Source organism: Lithobates pipiens, unplaced genomic scaffold, assembly GCF_037356315.1.
Source record: "Lithobates pipiens isolate NorthernLeopardFrog02 unplaced genomic scaffold, aLitPip1_a1.2 Scaffold_22, whole genome shotgun sequence".
Taxonomy (NCBI): Eukaryota; Metazoa; Chordata; class Amphibia; order Anura; family Ranidae; genus Lithobates; species Lithobates pipiens.
Genome location: NW_027507784.1, coordinates 345,153,715 through 345,174,368, shown reverse-complemented (window position 1 = coordinate 345,174,368; position 20,654 = coordinate 345,153,715). Strand labels below are relative to the sequence as shown.

At 43.7% G+C, this 20,654-nt stretch overlaps 1 protein-coding gene across 2 annotated transcripts in view; it reads left to right on the top strand.

Moving 5' to 3' along the window:
- SEMA5B (semaphorin 5B) overlaps positions 1-20,654 on the top strand; it is a 492,183-nt gene that overhangs the window by 328,818 nt on the left and 142,711 nt on the right. For both annotated transcript variants that reach the window (XM_077449725.1, XM_077449726.1), the window contains exons 11-12: positions 94-301; positions 2,736-2,943. In XM_077449725.1, coding sequence (XP_077305851.1) covers positions 94-301; positions 2,736-2,943 — 416 coding nt within the window. The remainder of the gene's footprint in view (positions 1-93; positions 302-2,735; positions 2,944-20,654) is intronic.

Below are 20,654 nucleotides of genomic sequence, written 5' to 3'. Positions count from 1 at the left end.
ATGCAGCCCCCTTTCTACACCACGCATTTCAAGACCTTTACCCACTGTGCCGCACCTTTGTCACCCATAAATGATGTCCTCTCTGATTGGCAGTGCGGGATCCTGAACGATGACAGCCCCAACGAGAACCTGACGGAGCGCAGCCTGCAGGATGCTCAGCGCCTGTTCCTCATGAACGATGTGGTGCAGCCGGTGTCAGTGGACCCCTTGGTGACTCAGGACAACGTGAGATTCTCCAAGCTGGTGGTGGACATCGTACAAGGCAAAGACACGCTGTACCACGTCATGTACATCGGCACAGGTACTCGTCATCCACCCAACCAACGAAGCGCCCATCTTCTGCTGATCTGTGCAGTACCCCTGGTCCCTTCTACACACATTTACCAGATCAGCCGCAATGTGACACCTCGATTTACCATTCGGAATCGGATTATATTGTTTTCCGGCCTCCCCTTCAGTCTGGCACAGGTGTACCGGCTCCTCTCCTGGACTGAAATGGCTTCCTCTGATTTCACTGCACACTGCGAGCTTCTCACCATGTGCATTAGAAGCAGCAGCAATCCGGAGCCCCGCCTCCTTTTCTGGCCGGAGGACCTCCAACATTTCACTTGTCACCAGGACAGGACTAGAGGGGAAACCTTCCGATGACAACTAGACATGTGTGATTTGTTTTGTTCAAATCGTTTTTTTTTTTTTTTAAACAAATTTCAACAAATTTGTTCATTCGGAAACCTCTGAATTAACGAAAACTCGTTTTACATTTTTTTCCAAATATTTGAAAATGGGAAAAATCGAAAATCCGAAATAATAATTATTAAACTATAGGTATTGGAATTTCCTTTCAAATTTGGCTGTTGGTGAACGTAACGAATACGACTTTATCTGAAGTTACGAATTATCCGAAAATAACGAATGGCGCATCCAATCCATATTGTTATCCTTTAGAATTTTCGTTCTTTTTCGAATTTTCCAATTTTCTTCCTTATTTTTGGATTTTCGATTTTCCAAATTGCGATCATAACGAATGACCCTAGAAAATGAAAATTAAAAAAAACGAAACGAAAAACATAAAAAAAATTTCGGCAAAATTTGTTCCATTCCATTTGTTTGGATGCTCCATTCGTTATTTCGGATAATTCATAACTTCGGATACATTTTGTATTCGTTACATTCACTAACAGCCAAATTTGAAAGGAAATTTGAATACCTATAATTTAATAGTTATTGTTATCCTTTAGAAATTTCGTTCTTTCGAATTTTCCGATTTTCTTCCTTATTCTCGGATAGTCAATTTTACAAATTGAGATCGTAACGAATGACCCGGAAAATGAAAATAAAAAAACGAATGAAAGCAAAATTTTCTTCACCAAAATTCATTCCATTTAATTTGTTTGGACGCGCCATTCATTATTTCAGATAATTCATATCAAATTTTGTATTCGTTACGTTCACTAACAGCCAAATTTGAAAGGAAATTCCAATACCTATAGTTTAATAGTTGGCTGTCATTTGTTAGTTATTCTTTAGAATTTTTGGATTTTCGTTCTTTAGAATTTTCCAATTTTCTTTCTTATTTTCGGATTTTCAAATTTACAAATTTAGATCATAACGACTGACCCGGAAAATGAGAGTTAAAAAATGAACGAGACCAAAACAAACACATTTTTCCGCAGTGCACATGTGTAATGACAACTATCTAAGCAGGGCCAAGGGGTGGGCAGGAGGGGAAGGTGCCCTGGGCACTGTGGTATCAGGTGGGGAGGGGGGGGGGGGGGGGACAACAAGGAAATTGGGGAAAGAAGAATTTGTGTTGGGAGGGAAATTTTGGGGGGGGGGGGGGGTGTAAGTATTCTTCTTGGAGGGTACATTTGGGGAGACTTGTTAGGATTGGTGATTTGTGGGAATTTGTGTTGGGAGGGGGGGTGGGTGAAGAGGATTTGTGCTATTAGGGGGGATTTGTTTTGTTTTTTTTTGCTAGAAAAAGTTATATGGGGGGAGATTTTTTCTAAGATTATATTTTTTTTGGGGGGGGGGGGGTGATTGATGCAGGTAGGGATGACTGGGGATATTTTTGCTAGGAGGAAAGGATTTGTAGTGTGTGTGTGGGGGGGGGGGGATTTGTGCTTGGAGGGGAAATTTGAGGGGTAGAGGATTTGTGTTAGGAGGGGGTAGTTGTTTTTTTTGGGGGGGGGATTTGTGCTGGGGGCATATAGGTAGGATTTTAACTAGGAGGGGGGGCAAAGGTTTGTGCCAGGAGGGGGAGGGATTTCAGCAAGGGAGTAGATCTGTACTGGGAGGAATGGAGGATTTATGCTTGGGGGGGATCATGCAGATTAGTGCTCAATTTATTTTATTTTTGTTGGGGTGGGGGGATTTTCGCTGACACCCAATCCTACATCTTGGGGATGGGGGGGGGGCAATTTGACATGTTCACCCTGGGTTCTAGATGACTTTGTCCCGGAGCTGTCTAAAAAGTGACTTTTCCTCACTTCCTGTTTTGTCACTGGTTGCAGGAAGTGAAAGGAAATCTCCCCAATGGGATTTAGTCAGCAACAACAAAAACTGTCAGGGATGCCGACCCCCCCCCCCCCCCCCCGTAGATACGCTTTAATTAGCAAGCATTAAACAGATAAATCCAAATCTGGAAGGCACAGACTGGAATATCACTGTGATGTAAACCTAAGCGGTGGGTGGAGTCTTACTGCTGTAACATCTTTATTGCCCCTCCCCCGCAGAGCACGGCACCATCCTGAAAGCCTTGTCCACCGCCAACCGCAGTCTGCGCAGCTGCTACCTGGAGGAGATGCACATATTACCCAGCGGGCAGCAGGAGCCAATCCTCAACCTGCAGATCCTGCACAGCAACCGCTCCCTGTTTGTTGGATTGAATCACGGCGTTCTGAAAGTACCCCTGGAGAGGTGCAGCATGTACCGCACGGAGGGGTGAGTACGCCGCTATCCGGACTGCTTCATTATTGAGTGGTAAATCACAAATGATCTTTTAGATGTAATCAGATAAAACACAAAGAAACGGTTAAAGAAGCCTGTCCCCTGCCAGCATGCACATCCCTCCTGCTCTCTGTGTGGAAGCAGTGGTCTCTCTGCAGAGGCTCAGCACAAACTGTGCTCAATTAGAGCTAGAGCTTTCCAATCAGCTTGAGTTTTGCTCAATGTAAACCTATAGCTCTTAGTTTATGGGGGTGAGGGGGCACACCGTTCCTCAGCAGAGAGACCACTGCTTACCTGCGAGGATCCTCCTCTACAGTAGGCTGGCAGGGGAGAGGCTTTTCTACTCTGTGGCTGCTTTCTACAGAAAACAAACTAAGACTTTACACACCTTTTGTATTGATGCAACATGAATGTATTTAGCCGATTGAAACTAAAGTAGAGGTATTAGCTCGCCTCTCTACAGAGTCTCTTTTGAATGATCTTAAAGGTCCACTCCACCCAGAACTGGTATGAGTACGGCTTTGAACCTTACATGGCAGATACTTACACATTTAAAAAGTATATTTAATAATATAATAATGATTAGCGATGAGTTCAGGCCGAACCCACGTTAAGCTGTTACATGATAGCAGGCTGCTGGGCCAATCGGATGCAGCTGAGGAATTTGTCACCTCACAGCCTTATGTAACAAAGGGGGCGGGCTGCTGCTGAAAACAGGGGGGGGGGGGGCTGCTGCTGAAAACAGAGGGGGGCGGGCTGCTGCTGAAAACAGAGGGGGGCGGGCTGCTGCTGAAAACAGAGGGGGGCGGGCTGCTGCTGAAAACAGAGGGGGGCGGGCTGCTGCTGAAAACAGAGGGGGGCGGGCTGCTGCTGAAAACAGAGGGGGGCGGGCTGCTGCTGAAAACAGGGGGGGGCGGGCTGCTGCTGAAAACAGGGGGGGCGGGCTTCTGCTGAAAACAGAGGGGGGCGGGCTGCTGCTGAAAACAGGGGGGGGGGCGGGCTGCTGCTGAAAACAGAGGAGGGCGGGCTGCTGCTGAAAACAGAGGGGGGCGGGCTGCTGCTGAAAACAGAGGGGGGCGGGCTGCTGCTGAAAACAGAGGGGGGCGGGCTGCTGCTGAAAACAGAGGGTGGCGGGCTGCTGCTGAAAACAGAGGGGGGCGGGCTGCTGCTGAAAACAGAGGGGGGCGGGCTGCTGCTGAAAACAGAGGGGGGGCGGGCTGCTGCTGAAAACAGAGGGGGGGCGGGCTGCTGCTGAAAACAGAGGGGGGGCGGGCTGCTGCTGAAAACGGGGGGGGGGCGGGCTGCTGCTGAAAACGGGGGGGGGGGGCTGCTGCTGAAAACGGGGGGGGGGCGGGCTGCTGATGATGTCATTGACATATTTGAACATGTGGTCATATTAGGTAAATAATGTCTTTCCTGCCCCTTTCTTATGTGCGGCTGCAAAATAAGTGGCCTTCTATCATGTGAGATCAGCTTTAATCTAATGTTCTATTATTCTTTACTGTCAGACTAGCACTTACCGAACCGGTGAGTCCGCTTGGGCAGAGGGTGGTCTCCCATACGTGTCCGACTTACAACCCCTGATAGAGCAGACAGGTGGCTGAGAGTGCGGAGTGGTAAGAGAGCCTGTGGTATGGCTCCAGGAGCGGGAACTTGCAGGAAACTTCCAGCAGCAGGTGTGTAGGTAGGACACAGGCAAACTGGGTACAGAGCAGGAGTTGAGCAGGCAGGTCCGGGTTCAGGCAGGGTTTGGCAACAGGCGGACAGCAGAGGCACAGAAGGAGCAGGCAGGAGCGAGGTCAAACAGGCCGAGGTCAGGTGCAGGCAGAGGTCAGTGGTGTCCAAGGAGAGCCGGGTCGTCAGGAGATCTGGAAACAGGAACGCAGGATACGGGCAACGGAACAGGAACCGGGGAGCTGTTGATCAGGCAGCACCTGAACGGTCTAAGCAGCAGGCCTAAATAGGCCGATTGGCGCCAAGCGCCAGCACACACACACCAGCGCCACCCGAAGTGCCCACAACAGCGCACGGCAACGCGCACCGGCGCCAGCAGGAGCACGCAAGGGCACACACCGGCGCGCACCAGCGCCCGGAGGAGCGCGCACCACCGCGCGCACAGGAACACGCACCGCAGGACATCGGCGCACACCAACGCGGGCAGCACTGCGACCATCCAGGTAACGTCCCTGACATTTACTCCATCAATGATTATTTTATTTATTTTCAAAGTAATAAAGGAAATGTCACATGATTCCTGATCGCAATGATTGTTTTACAACACAAATAGGATGGAATGCCATTAATGTGAACATTTTACTATCTTTGTGTTAATTGTTACGTTGTAATTGTTTCGGGTGCTTTTGTTACATTGTAATGGTTTTTCGCTGTTGTTATAGTTGCATTGTAATTGTTTCAGGTGCTATTATTACATTATAATTGTGTCAGGTGTGGTTATTGCTACATAGTAATTGTTTCAGATGTGGTCACGTGAAAAGCCCAAGTTTATTTTCTTTAATTGGTGGAACATGTGACCTTCTTTGTGTGTATTGTCACACACAAGTAATTGTTTAAAGTGCGGTTATTGTAACATTGTAATTGCTTCAAGTGTTGTTATTGGTACATTGCAATTGTTTCAGATTTAGTTATAGTTGCATTGCATTTAATTCAGAGATGGTTATTGTTACAACGTACGTGTTTCAGGTGTGGTCACATAAAAAGCCAATTTTGCAAATTATATATAGTTTATTTTCCTTAATTGGTGAAACATTTTACCATCTTTGTGTTTTATTGTTACATTGTAATTGTTTCAGATGACGTTATTGTAACATCGTAATTGTTTTAGGTGTTGTTGCATTGCAATTGTTTCAGGTGCTGTCATAGTCACGCTGAACCGTGTTTCCCCCTGAAAGACCTACCCTGAAAATAAGACCTACTGTGATTTTTTGGGGAGGGCTGCAATATAAGCCCTACCCCGAAAATAAGCCCTAGTTTAAAAACCACTTTAACCCTAGAAGATTTTACCCCCCCCTTGACAGGTGCACTTTTTACAACTTGGCACTGCATCTCTTTAACTGACATTTGCGTGGTCATGCAATGCTGTACCCAAATTACATTTGCGTCCTTTTTTCCTCACAAAGAGAGCTTTCTTTTGGTGGTATTTGATCACCTCCGCGGTTTTTATTTTTTGCACTAAGAACAAAAAAATAGCGTCAATTTTGAATAAAAAACAATATTTTTAACTTTTTGCTATAATAAATATCCCCAATTTTTATTATTTTTTTTAAAAAGCAAATTTCTTCATCAGTTTAGGCAAATATTTATTCTTCTACATATTTTTGGTTAAAAAAAATCGCAATAAGCGTATATTGATTGGTTTGCACAAAAGTTATAGTGTCTACAAACTATGGGAAAGATTTACGGCATTTTTATGGCATTTTTATTATTTTCTAAATTGTTTTATTAGTAAAAATGGTGGTGATCTTCAATTTTTTAGCGGTACTGTGACATTGTGACGGACACAGATCGGACACCTTTGACGCATTTTTTGGACCACTGACATTCATACAGTGATCAGTGCTATAAAAATGCACTGATTTACTGTGTAGTGAAGGGGTTAACACTAGGGGTCGATCAAGGGGTTAAATGTGTTTTCCCTCAGTGTGTTCTAACTGTATGGGGATAGGACTGAGTAGGAAAGGAGACATATCCCTGTTTCTACTTAGTAGGAACAAACGACATGTCTCCTCTCCTCTGACAGCACAGGGATTTGTGTGTTTGCACACACAAATCCCCATGCTGGCGCTCATGCACATGATCGCATGTGGCTGGCAGCAATCGTGCCTGCCGGCCACATGCATCGGGCCCCCCCCCCCGCCGCGTGGCGGGCGCGCGTGCCTTCTGGTTGCCCAAAAAAGGGAAGGAGGTACCCATATGGTATTTTTTCCCAGGAGAGCCACTGTGCCGCAGTATATCTGCGTGAGCCGGTCGGGAACCGGTTAAAGTGGTTGTAAACTGTTAGACTCCTCTCTATTGCGGTATTATATAATGTAAATGGTGTGTGTTTCTGTAATATAATTGAGTCAAATACCTTCTTATAGCGCCGCTCGGAGCTTAGCTGATCCCCCGCTGCTCTCTTCTGCCAGCGGGGGATCTCGGGCCCCCCTCCCTCTGCAGTGCTCGGGGGTGGGGAAGACTGCTTAGTCGGGTCACAGAAGCGCCGAGCGATGCTATATAAGAAGGTATGTGACACAATTAGATTACAGAAACACACACCTTTTCCATTATATACTGCTGTAATAGTGAGGATTCTAGCATTTTACAACCACTTTTACTATGTTCACACTGGGGATTCCTGACAGGCAGGGAGGGAGGGGGGGGGGGGGGGAGAGGACAGCACATAAAATGGCAAGATCTACCCCGAAAATAAGCCCTACTGTGATTTTGGTTGCCAAAATGAATATAAGACCCAGGCTTATTTTTGGGGAAACCTGGTACTTGTTACATTGTAATTGTTTCAGGTGTGGTAATAGTTACATTGTAATTGTTTCAGGTGTGGTAATTGTTACATTGTAATTGTTTCAGGTGTGGTAATTGTTACATTGTAATTGTTTCAGGTGTGGTAATAGTTACATTGTAATTGTTACATTGTAATTGTTTCAGGTCTGGTAATAGTTACATTGTAATTGTTTCAGGTGTGGTAATTGTTACGTTGTAATTGTTTCAGGTCTGGTAATAGTTACATTGTAATTGTTTCAGGTCTGGTAATAGTTACATTGTAATTGTTTCAGGTGTGGTAATTGTTACATTGTAATTGTTTCCGGTGTGGTAATAGTTACATTGTAATTGTTTCAGGTCTGGTAATAGTTACATTGTAATTGTTTCAGGTCTGGTAATTGTTACATTGTAATTGTTTCAGGTCTGGTAATAGTTACATTGTAATTGTTTCAGGTCTGGTAATTGTTACATTGTAATTGTTTCAGGTCTGGTAATAGTTACATTGTAATTGTTTCAGGTCTGGTAATAGTTACATTGTAATTGTTTCAGGTCTGGTAATTGTTACATTGTAATTGTTTCAGGTCTGGTAATTGTTACATTGTAATTGTTTCAGGTCTGGTAATTGTTACATTGTAATTGTTTCAGGTCTGGTAATAGTTACATTGTAATTGTTTCAGGTCTGGTAATAGTTACATTGTAATTGTTTCAGGTCTGGTAATTGTTACATTGTAATTGTTTCAGGTCTGGTAATTGTTACATTGTAATTGTTTCAGGTCTGGTAATTGTTACATTGTAATTGTTTCAGGTCTGGTAATTGTTACATTGTAATTGTTTCAGGTCTGGTAATAGTTACATTGTAATTGTTTCAGGTCTGGTAATAGTTACATTGTAATTGTTTCAGGTTTGGTTATTGCTACAGTAATTGTTACAGATGTGGTCACAAAGTCCAGGTTTATTTTCTTTGATTGGTGAAACATTCTACCTTATTTGTGTTTTATTGTTACATAGCCTTTTCTTTTTTCTTTTTTTTTTTAGATGTGGTTATAGTAACATTGTAGTTGTTTCAGGTGGTGTTATTGTGACATTGTAATTGTCTCTGATGTGGCTATATATAGTTACATTGCATTTGTTTCAGACATTGTTACATTGTAACTGTTTCAGGTGTAGTTACATGAAAAGCCCATCTTGCAAATGATACATTGATCGTTTATTCTCTTTAATTGATGGAATGGTTGGTCTATGACCAGGCCTCCTCCGTCTCGCCTATCTCAGAACGCGGGGGAGGAATACGCGCCGATCTTGTAGTACCGGCGCGGTGGAGAAATGGAAGTGTACTTTCTCTTGTTGGCGGAGTTCTCTAAGCCCTTGTACACACGGTCGAACATTCCGACGGAAAATGTCTGATCGGACCCTGTTGTCAGATAATCCGACCGTGTGTGGACTCCATTGGACTGTTTCCGTCCGAATATCCGACCGACGACTTTTTAGAGCTGGGCTATAAAATTTTCCCGACAACATGGTCCAATCGGACTTTGTCCGATCGTTTGTAGAGAATTCCGATCGGACAAAGTGCCACGCATGCTCAGATCAAATTCCTACACCAAAGCTATTGGCTACTAGCCTGATCGTAGTCCCGTCGTAACGAAATAACGTCCTCACGTTACGTACGATCGGATTTTCCGACAACTTTGTCCAACCGTGTGTATGCAACACAAGATTTGGACAAAATCCGTCAGACAAAATCCGACGGATTTGGTTGTCGGAATGTCCGACCCGCGTGTACAAGGGCTAAGAAGCGAGCGAATGATTCATATCATCAGACTCGATTTCTACCTAAAATAACTCTCTGACATGAAGTGACCCTTTAAGTTCTATTCATTGACTGCGGCTTCAAATAGATGTTCTTCACAATGGCGCAGTGAGTGCAGGTCCCTCGCCGTTTTTTTTTTTTTTTTTTTTTTCGGATGAGTTTTGTGTATGGAGTCGCCGGAGGGTCGCAGGTGACGGCGTGGATGCGACGCCTCTTGTAGCTGATACATTTATGTTTTTCAGCTGAACGGTCCTGTGCGGAGATCACATGGGGATGTGTTGTTTGGTAAATTCGGTGTATGCGATCGGTGTCACAGTGGAAATTGTCACTTAGCGGAGAGCGTTACCTCTGCCTGGCTCCTCTGATGAATTCTCTTTTGTTCGGTCACAATCCAGCGAGTTTTATCTGTACACCATTTAAAACCCATTTGTGGCGGCGGGGGCTGCGGGGCGGCCGGGTCGTTGTACTGATCTAAGAGACGCATTGTCTGCCGAAAGTGGAGCCGTGAAAGCTGCATTTACAGTGGTGATACTTAGACAAAAAAGACAAAAAAATACCTGAAGTATTCAAACCGGAGATAAAGAAATGTGCTGAGCAATACGTGAGTGTGTGTGTGTGTGTATGTGTATATATATATATACATATATATATATATACACACATAATATACAGAGGGTAAAATAAGTATGGAACAATTCACCATTTTCCTTGGTAAATATATTGGTAAAGGTGATATCGACATGAAATTTTCCCCACATGTCGGTAATGCAATCCATATATACAAAGACACCAAAACAAATACGTTCAGAAATGAAGTTCTGTGTAATAAAATAGAAGAACACCGGGAAACATTATTGAACCCGCTAACTGAAAATGTATTTAATACTTGTTACCAAATCCTTTGCTGGTAATGACGGCTTCAAGACGCCGGCTCCAGTATGGAGAAACCAGTCGCATGCGTTGCTCAGGTGTGACTTTGGACCATTCTTCCACACAAAGGCCGAGTTCACACCGCTGCGGCAGCGAGAACCGGATGTGATTCGCACCGCACTGCAGTGCAAATCACATCCGATCTCTGTGCGATGCGAGTTCAGCCATACAGATAGTATGGCTGAATTCGCATCGCACCCGCCCCAAACTCGCACGGGACCCTTTTTTTGGTCCGCAGCAGAATCGGATCGCATGGGTGTTCACACCATGCGATCCGATTCCTGTCCGAGTGTGCAGATCACACTGCGATATGCAAACTGATCTGGGGGGTGTCATTAACATTTCACTGACACTCCCTGCAGTTCGCATAGGGCAGTGTGAACTGCCGGCGGGAGGCATGCGATGCGGGAAAACGCCGCGGATTTGCGGCGTTCCCGCATCGCTCCAGTGTGAACCCAGCCAAAGAGTCTTCAAATCTTGAAGGTCCCCGTGGTCCTCTTCTATCAACTCTGATCTTTTGGTTCTTCCCATAGATCTTCTGCTGGATTCAAGTCAGGTGATTGGCTGGGCCAGATTTATTTTCTTTCTTTGAGACCAATGGAGAGTTTCCTTGGCTTTGTGTTTGGGATCTTTGTCTATGAAAGGTCCTCCCTCGTTTTCATCTTAATCATCCTGGTAGATGGCAGCAGATTTTTATCACCGTTCATTGTTGCTTCAATGATATGAAGTTTGCCAGTACCGTATACTGAAAAACGGCCCCGCCCACACCATGATGTTCCCACCCCCAAACCTCACTGTTGGTATGGGGGGTGGGGGGTGTTTTTGGGGGTGATGTGCCATTTGACCTCCAAAGAGTTCAGTTTTGGTCTCCTCTGACCAGACTATCTTCTCCCCGTATGTCTAAATGTTGTGCACCAAACTTTAAACGAGCTTCACCATGCTTTTTTTCTTCAGCAATGGAGTCTTGTGTGGTGAGCGTGCGTACAGGTCATGGTGGAGGGCATTACTTATTGAGTACCTGCTAATTCCAGGTTTTTCTGAAGCTCTCCGCAAGTGGTCCTTGATCTCTTGAACAACTCTTCTGATAATTCTTTTTACTCCTCTGTCAGAAATCTTGCGGTGAGCAACTGGTCGTGGTCGGGCTTATGGTGAAATGATGTTCTCTCCACTTCCGGATTGTGGCCCCAACAGTGCTCACTGGAATATTAACAGTTTGGAAATCTGTAACCTTCTGTAACCAATGTCATCCGTATGTTTTGCAACAATAAGGCCCCTTTCACACGGGACGGATCAGTGACCCTGTGATGATCCGCTTGTTCAGCGGGGATCGCTCCGTTGTCCCCGCTGAGCCTGCGGCGGACAGGGCGGTCTCCGCACACTGTGCAGGGACCGCCCTGTCAGCTCTCCGCTCTCCTCTATGGGGGATCGGATGAGCACGGGCCATCTGTCCGCGTTCATCCGATCTGCTCTGCAGGCGGATAGAAAAATAGGATTTTCCTCCGTCTGCAGTATCGGACAATAGCGGAGGCGGACGATAGCGGGTATCTGCGGATGTTTATCCGCAGACACCCGCTATCCCATAGGAATGCATGTATGTCCGTATTTCATCCGCAAACGGATGGATGAAATACGGACATAATGTCCGCATGTGTGAAAGGGGCCTAAGGTTGTGAAGGGCTTGAGAGAGCTCTTTGCTTTTATCCTTCGTGAGATGTTTCTTGTGTGACACCTTGGTAATGAGACACCTTTTTATAGGCCATCAGGTGAGTCTGAACCAGCTGATATTAATTTGCACCTTTAAGGGGAAGGATTACTTTCTAATTACTGAGAGATTTTAGCTGGTGTCTTGGCTTTCCATGCCTTTTTGCACCTCCCTATCTTTATGTATTTAATCATTTTTCCCTGTGTCATTACATTTTATTACACAGAACTTCACTTCTGAATGCATTTCGTTGTCTTTGTATGTTACCGACATGTTGGGAAAATTTCATGTCAGAAGCACTTTTATATATATATATATATATATATATATATATATATATATATATATATATTATTTTTATATATATTTATATATTTTTTTATATATAGGAATCACCGTATATATAATATTTATATATTTTTTTCTGACATAAACTGATTCCTATATATAAATGACACAGAACCTACACCTAGAAAAATAGTGACATTTTCAACACTTCTCTTACCCGCTATATATACGGCGCTCAGCATAAATGAGTACTCCCCTTTTGAAAAGTAAGATTTTAGTCAATATCTCAATGAACACGAGAACAATTTCCAAAATTTGGACAAAATTGAGTTTTATAGAACATTTGTTTGGCTTGTTACATGAAAGTAATGTTATTAATGTAACTTTGATTACAAAATCTTCAGTTTTACTTAAAAGTAGTTGATGCAAAAATGAACACACCCCACAACAAGAACTCCTCCATCTAGTATTTTGTAGAACCTCCATGGTTTGTATGGACAGCACCTTCTAGGCTTTGGAATGAATGGCTACATATTGCAACATCGATCTTTTTCCACTCTTCAAGAACGAACTCTTTTAGAGCCTGGATGCTGGATGGAGAGTGATCGTCTCTTCAGAATTCCCCCCATAGGTGTTCCCCGATTGGGTTCAGATCAGAAGACGGCAAATGAATCCCTTTCACCCGGTTCTTCCTTTTCGAAATGCAACAGTGGCCTTAGATGTGTGTTTTGGATCCTTGTCATGTTGGAAAAGTGCGAGACAGCCAGAGGCACGGAGTGATGGTCACATCTTCTCTTTCAATATAGAGCAATACATCTGTGAATTCACAATCCCATCAATGCAATGCAGATCCCCGACACCAGCAGCACTCATGCAACCCCACAGAAGGACCCGACCACCACCATGTTTTACAGTAGGCACCATACATTTTTCTTTGTACCCATACAGTTTTGAAGCCATCAGTTCCAAATCCTTTTATCTTGGTCTCATCATTCCAGAATACAGAGTCCCAGTAGTTGTCTTCTTTTTCAGCATGGGCCCTGGCAAATTCTAGGTGGGCTTTTTTGTGCATTGGGCCTTAGTTGGGGCTTCCTTGGTGGATGACACCCATGCACGCCATTCCTCTGCAGTGTGCGTCGTATTGTGTCACGGGAAACAATCACCCCAGTTTGGCTCCCTACTTCTTCAGCGAACTGCAGGGAACTCGCATGGCGGTTTTCTTCAAACCTTCTCAGCAGAAGACGCTCCTGTCCAGGCGAGAACTTCCCTGGAGATGGTGGCACTTCCATCTTTGTTACATTCTTGTATCACCTTTGCTACAACATTCTGACTGATAAGTAAAGCTTTGCTGATCTTCTTGTAGCCTTCTCCTTTCTTGTGTAAAGAAATGATTTTCTTTCTCGGACCGTGTGACATTTCTCTTCCATGTGATGCCATTGCTGACCTCATGAAATGGGCGGGGTTTTCTTTGTTAAGGAACGCCCTTTTCTAATCAACTGTCTGCGGGACACAACTGTTTAATGAATAATTACACTCACCCGTATGAATTCTTGTTGTCTAAAATGTAGCTTTGCTCCTAAGACTTTCATTGGGGTGTATTCAATTTTGCAACATGGTCATGAATTAATTTGTTAATAAAAATGTTTTTTTTTTCTTGGATGCAATCAATTTGCTGCATTTGTGGGAGGATTTTGTAGTATCGTGTCCCATAGAAAATGTTCATTCTGAAAGGAAAGTAAAGGTTTTCTGATAAATCTGTTGGGGGTGCTGAGTACTGTGTATATATACAGGGAATTGGTTAGGTGTCATTATTTATATATAGGAATCACTGGTATATATATTTATATATTTATACACATACATACATATACATATATATATATATATATATATATATACATTTATTTATTTATTTTTTTCTGACATACAGTGATTCCTATATATGAATAACACAGAACCAATTCCCTTTTAGAGCTTTTCTGCAGTCATAGATGTGCACGGCCTATTGCATTAGGGAGTTAACCCCAAATTAGACGTGTGCAGTTCGTTACGTTCCGAATTAAAATTCGGGCTAATTTTCGTTATTCGGAAATTTGGATGTATCCGAATTTCCAAATTAGCATAGCACTGAATTTAACGGAATCCGAAACAACAAAATTCGAATTTGGATGAAATTTGAATTGTTTTTCGAATAGTTTTCAAACTCGAATAGTTTTCAAATTCAAAAACTTTTCGAATTCAAATCGTTTTCCAAAATCCAAAGAGAATAAAATAAAAAGAATAGAAAATAAAGGAATAGAATAGAAAATATATATTTTTTTCTACTCTATTCCTTTATTTTATTTTCTATTTTATAGAAAACTCTTTGAATTTGAAAACTATTCGAAAACCATTCGAATTCAAAATCTTTTCAAAATTGATTTGAAAACTTTTCTAATTAGATTCGAAAACGTTTTGAATCGATTCAAAAACGAATAAATGGAACGAATCCCGAAAACGAATTAAACTAAAATAATTTGTGCAAATAACAAATCGAAACAAATCAAAACACATTTTTTCGTTCTGCATGTCTACCCCAAAGCTCAAACACATATGTGTGTATATGTTCTGATGGTGTCAGTAGGGCAGTGGATGGTATCAGTAGTTTTTATTTTATTTTTAATTTAATTTTTTTACAATTTATTTTTTATAAAAATTTTTTGAGAGTTTTTTAGGAGCTCCGTTAGGGGGCTTTGGTGAAATATCAGGGGTCTAAACAAGGGGAATCTGTGCCACATGGGGTGATTAGGATAGTTTTCGAATAGTTTTCAAATACTTTTCGAATATGAATAGTTTTCGAATTCAAAAACTTTTCAAATATTTTTCAAATTCGAAAACTTTTCAAATTGTAATAGTTTTCTAATTTCCAAAGAGAATAGAATAGAAAATAAAGAAATAGAATTGAAAGAAGTTTATTTTTTCTCATCTATTTAATTTTTTAATTTTTTTAAATTTCTATTTTTTACAAGTTTTTTAGGAGCTCCATTAGGGGGCTTTGGTGAAATATCAGGAGTCTAAGCTGGGGGAATCTGTGCCACATTGGGTGATTAGGGTGTGCCCAGGCACACAGTGTGCACACGTCTATGCCTGCAGTAGTTTGTGTCTCTGCCCCTCCCACAATGGGGAGATTTCCTGCAGTAATTTGTGTCTCTGCCCCTCCCACAATGGGGAGATTTCCTGCAGTAATTTGTGTCTCTGCCCCTCCCACAATGGGGAGATTTTCCACAGTAGTTTGTGTCTCTGCCCCTCCCACAATGGGGAGATTTCCCTGCAGTAGGTTGTCTCTCTGCCCCTCCCACAATGGGGAGATTTCCTGCAGTAGTTTGTGTCTCTGCCCCTCCCACAAGGGGGAGATTTCCTGCAGTAGTTTGTGTCTCTGCCCCTCCCACAAGGGGGACATTTCCTGCAGTAGTTTGTGTCTCTGCCCCTCCCACAAGGGGGACATTTCCTTGAAGTTTGTGTGTCTGCTTCTCCCACAATTTTATTTCCCGGCAGTATTTATGGTTTAGCTCCTCCAACAATAGTGAGATTTCCCTCGAATTCTTGTCGCTGCTCCGCCTACAATGCAGTATTTGTGTCTCCGCCCCTCCCACCTATTAAATATTTTTCTTGCAGTTGTTAAAATTTCAGTGTACGTTCAACAATTATGTGTGAAGTTTTAGCTGAAATTGGAGACTTTTATCTGTACGTTTTGTGTCGCCATAACCGCCGGCTGTTTCCTATTGGTCATATAGTAGTATACGTAGCGCAGTGTATGGCACCCGACTCTCCTCCCCGAGAATCGGACGGTTGTCTGATTCCTGACTGACAGGCGTTTTCCGCATCACACAAACAAATCTGTCACCCGTCAATCATGGTTGAGTCTGTTGTGCGCTTTTCGCGCGGTCTGATGATATTGCTGCAATCGGTGAGCTGTTCCTCGCAGAGGGATGAGAAGACGGCGGACGCATTCTGAATCTTCGAATAAAATCCTCACGGGTGCAATCAGAGCATTTTCACCCCCTAAAAAAAAAACAGATGCATTGGCGGTTGCGTCGCGGCGTCGGTACGCTTGTTGATCTTAATCAGTTATCATCGTGTGATGGAATTGCTCGGTCTGCGCCTCTTGAGCGTATTCCATTACAGCGCAGTCCGGGTGCTCAGCTCTTTAATTTGTGCGAGCTCACGCCGACCGCCATGCTGAGAGGCGCTTGTTTGTTCACCCAGACGCGGGGCGTTGTACTCGTCCTTAATCTGCCTGCGCTGAGAGCTTATTTCACGGGGATGAGTCGTCCCGCCTCCCAGAGAAATCCCGCAATGACACTTCTGCCTAAATGAATACGCATCTTCACGACCGCTGACTTCCCGGCGCCATCCGAAGGCGGGATAATGAGGGCTGAAGTCCTTTCCCAACTTTGCTCCCGGGCCCCTGACAACTGGCTCCCTATAGTTGTCGCATTATCCTCTCTTCCCATTGGCAGATTACTCTTCTTTCTTTTGATCATCATCTGGCTGCACCTCGGTGCACTCTGGGAAATAAAAAATTTGGCAAAATGTGGAGTACTGCTAATGCCATGGTAGTTTGTGTCTCTGCCCCTCCCACAATGATATTTCCCTGCAGTATTTTTATCTCCACCCCTCCCACAATGATAGTTCTCTGCAAGATTTGTGTCTTTGGCCCTCCCACAATGATATTTTCCTGCAGTATTTGTATCTCCACCCCTCCCAGAATAATATTCCCCTGCAGAGTTTGTGTCCCTGCCCCTCCCACAATATTTCCCTGCATCATTTGTCTCTCTGCCCCTCCCACAATGATATTTCCCTGCAGTATTAATGTCTCTGCCCCTCCCACATTGATATTCCCTTCCCACAATGATATTTCCATGCAGTATTAATGTCTGTGCCCCTCCCACAATGATATTTCCTTGTCTCCGCCCCTCCCACAATATTTCCTTGTCTCCGCCCCTCCCACAATGATATTTCCCTGCCTCATTTGTCTCTCTGCTCCTCCCACAATGATATTTACATGCAGTATTAATGTCTCTGCCCCTCCCACAATATTTCCCTGCATCATTTGTCTCTCTGCTCCTCCCACAATGATATTTCCACGCAGTATTAATGTTTGTTCCCTTTCCACAATGATAATTCCATGCAGTATTAATGGCTCTGCCCCTCCCACATTGATATTTCCTTGCAGTATTAATGTCTGTTCCCCTCCCACAATGATATTTCCTTGTCTCTGCCCCTCCCACAATGATATTTCCCTGCCTCATTTGTCTCTCTGCTCCTCCCTCAATGATATTTCCATGCAGTATTAATGTCTCTGCCCCTCCCACAATATTTCCATGCACTATTAATGGCTCTGCCCTTCCCACATTGATATTTCTATGCAGTATTAATGTCTGTGACCCTCCCACAATGATATTTCCTTGCAGTATTAATGGCTCTGCTCCTCCCACAATGATATTTCCATGCAGTATTAATGTCTCTGCCCCTCCCACAATATTTCCATGCAGTATTAATGTCTCTGCCCCTCCCACAATATTTCCATGCACTATTAATGGCTCTGCCCTTCCCACATTGATATTTCTATGCAGTATTAATGTCTGTGACCCTCCCACAATGATATTTCCTTGCAGTATTAATGGCTCTGCTCCTCCCACAATGATATTTCCATGCAGTATTAATGTCTCTGCCCCTCCCACATTGATATTTCCTTGCAGTATTAATGTCTCTGCCCCTCCCACAATGATATTCCCTTCCCACAATGATATTTCCATGCAGTATTAATGGCTCTGCCCCTCCCACATTGATACTTCCTTGCAGTATTAATGTCTGTACCCCTCCCACAATGATATTTCCTTGTCTCCGCCCCTCCCACAATGATATTTCCTTGTCTCCGCCCCTCCCACAATGATATTTCCCTGCCTCATTCGTCTCTCTGCTCCTCCCTCAATGATATTTCCATGCAGTATTAATGTCTCTGCCCCTCCCACAATATTTCCCTGCAGTATTAGTGTTTGTTCCCTTTCCACAATGATATTTCCTTGCAGTATTAATGTATCTGCCCCTCCCACAATATTTCCATGCACTATTAATGGCTCTGCCCTTCCCACATTGATATTTCTATGCAGTATTAATGTCTGTGACCCTCCCACAATGATATTTCCTTGCAGTATTAATGGCTCTGCTCCTCCCACAATGATATTTCCATGCAGTATTAATGTCTCTGCCCCTCCCACAATATTTCCATGCAGTATTAATGGCTCTGCCCTTCCCACATTGATATTTCCTTGCAGTATTAATGTCTGTGACCCTCCCACAATGATATTTCCTTGCAGTATTAATGGCTCTGCTCCTCCCACAATGATATTTCCATGCAGTATTAATGTCTCTGCCCCTCCCACATTGATATTTCCTTGCAGTATTAATGTCTCTGCCCCTCCCACAATGATATTCCCTTCCCACAATGATATTTCCATGCAGTATTAATGGCTCTGCCCCTCCCACATTGATACTTCCTTGCAGTATTAATGTCTGTACCCCTCCCACAATGATATTTCCTTGTCTCCGCCCCTCCCACAATGATATTTCCTTGTCTCCGCCCCTCCCACAATGATATTTCCATGCAGTATTAATGTCTCTGCCCCTCCCACAATATTTCCATGCAGTATTAATGGCTCTGCCCTTCCCACATTGATATTTCCTTGCAGTATTAATGTCTGTGACCCTCCCACAATGATATTTCCTTGCAGTATTAATGGCTCTGCTCCTCCCACAATGATATTTCCATGCAGTATTAATGTCTCTGCCCCTCCCACATTGATATTTCCTTGCAGTATTAATGTCTCTGCCCCTCCCACAATGATATTCCCTTCCCACAATGATATTTCCATGCAGTATTAATGGCTCTGCCCCTCCCACATTGATACTTCCTTGCAGTATTAATGTCTGTACCCCTCCCACAATGATATTTCCTTGTCTCTGCCCCTCCCACAATGATATTTCCCTGCAGTATTTTTATCTCCACCCCTCCCACAATGATAGTTCTCTGCAAGATTTGTGTCTTTGGCCCTCCCACAATGATATTTTCCTGCAGTATTTGTATCTCCACCCCTCCCAGAATAATATTCCCCTGCAGAGTTTGTGTCCCTGCCCCTCCCACAATATTTCCCTGCATCATTTGTCTCTCTGCCCCTCCCACAATGATATTTCCCTGCAGTATTAATGTCTCTGCCCCTCCCACATTGATATTCCCTTCCCACAATGATATTTCCATGCAGTATTAATGTCTGTGCCCCTCCCACAATGATATTTCCTTGTCTCCGCCCCTCCCACAATATTTCCTTGTCTCCGCCCCTCCCACAATGATATTTCCCTGCCTCATTTGTCTCTCTGCTCCTCCCACAATGATATTTACATGCAGTATTAATGTCTCTGCCCCTCCCACAATATTTCCCTGCATCATTTGTCTCTCTGCTCCTCCCACAATGATATTTCCACGCAGTATTAATGTTTGTTCCCTTTCCACAATGATAATTCCATGCAGTATTAATGGCTCTGCCCCTCCCACATTGATATTTCCTTGCAGTATTAATGTCTGTTCCCCTCCCACAATGATATTTCCTTGTCTCTGCCCCTCCCACAATGATATTTCCCTGCCTCATTTGTCTCTCTGCTCCTCCCTCAATGATATTTCCATGCAGTATTAATGTCTCTGCCCCTCCCACAATATTTCCATGCACTATTAATGGCTCTGCCCTTCCCACATTGATATTTCTATGCAGTATTAATGTCTGTGACCCTCCCACAATGATATTTCCTTGCAGTATTAATGGCTCTGCTCCTCCCACAATGATATTTCCATGCAGTATTAATGTCTCTGCCCCTCCCACAATATTTCCATGCAGTATTAATGTCTCTGCCCCTCCCACAATATTTCCATGCACTATTAATGGCTCTGCCCTTCCCACATTGATATTTCTATGCAGTATTAATGTCTGTGACCCTCCCACAATGATATTTCCTTGCAGTATTAATGGCTCTGCTCCTCCCACAATGATATTTCCATGCAGTATTAATGTCTCTGCCCCTCCCACATTGATATTTCCTTGCAGTATTAATGTCTCTGCCCCTCCCACAATGATATTCCCTTCCCACAATGATATTTCCATGCAGTATTAATGGCTCTGCCCCTCCCACATTGATACTTCCTTGCAGTATTAATGTCTGTACCCCTCCCACAATGATATTTCCTTGTCTCCGCCCCTCCCACAATGATATTTCCTTGTCTCCGCCCCTCCCACAATGATATTTCCCTGCCTCATTCGTCTCTCTGCTCCTCCCTCAATGATATTTCCATGCAGTATTAATGTCTCTGCCCCTCCCACAATATTTCCCTGCAGTATTAGTGTTTGTTCCCTTTCCACAATGATATTTCCTTGCAGTATTAATGTATCTGCC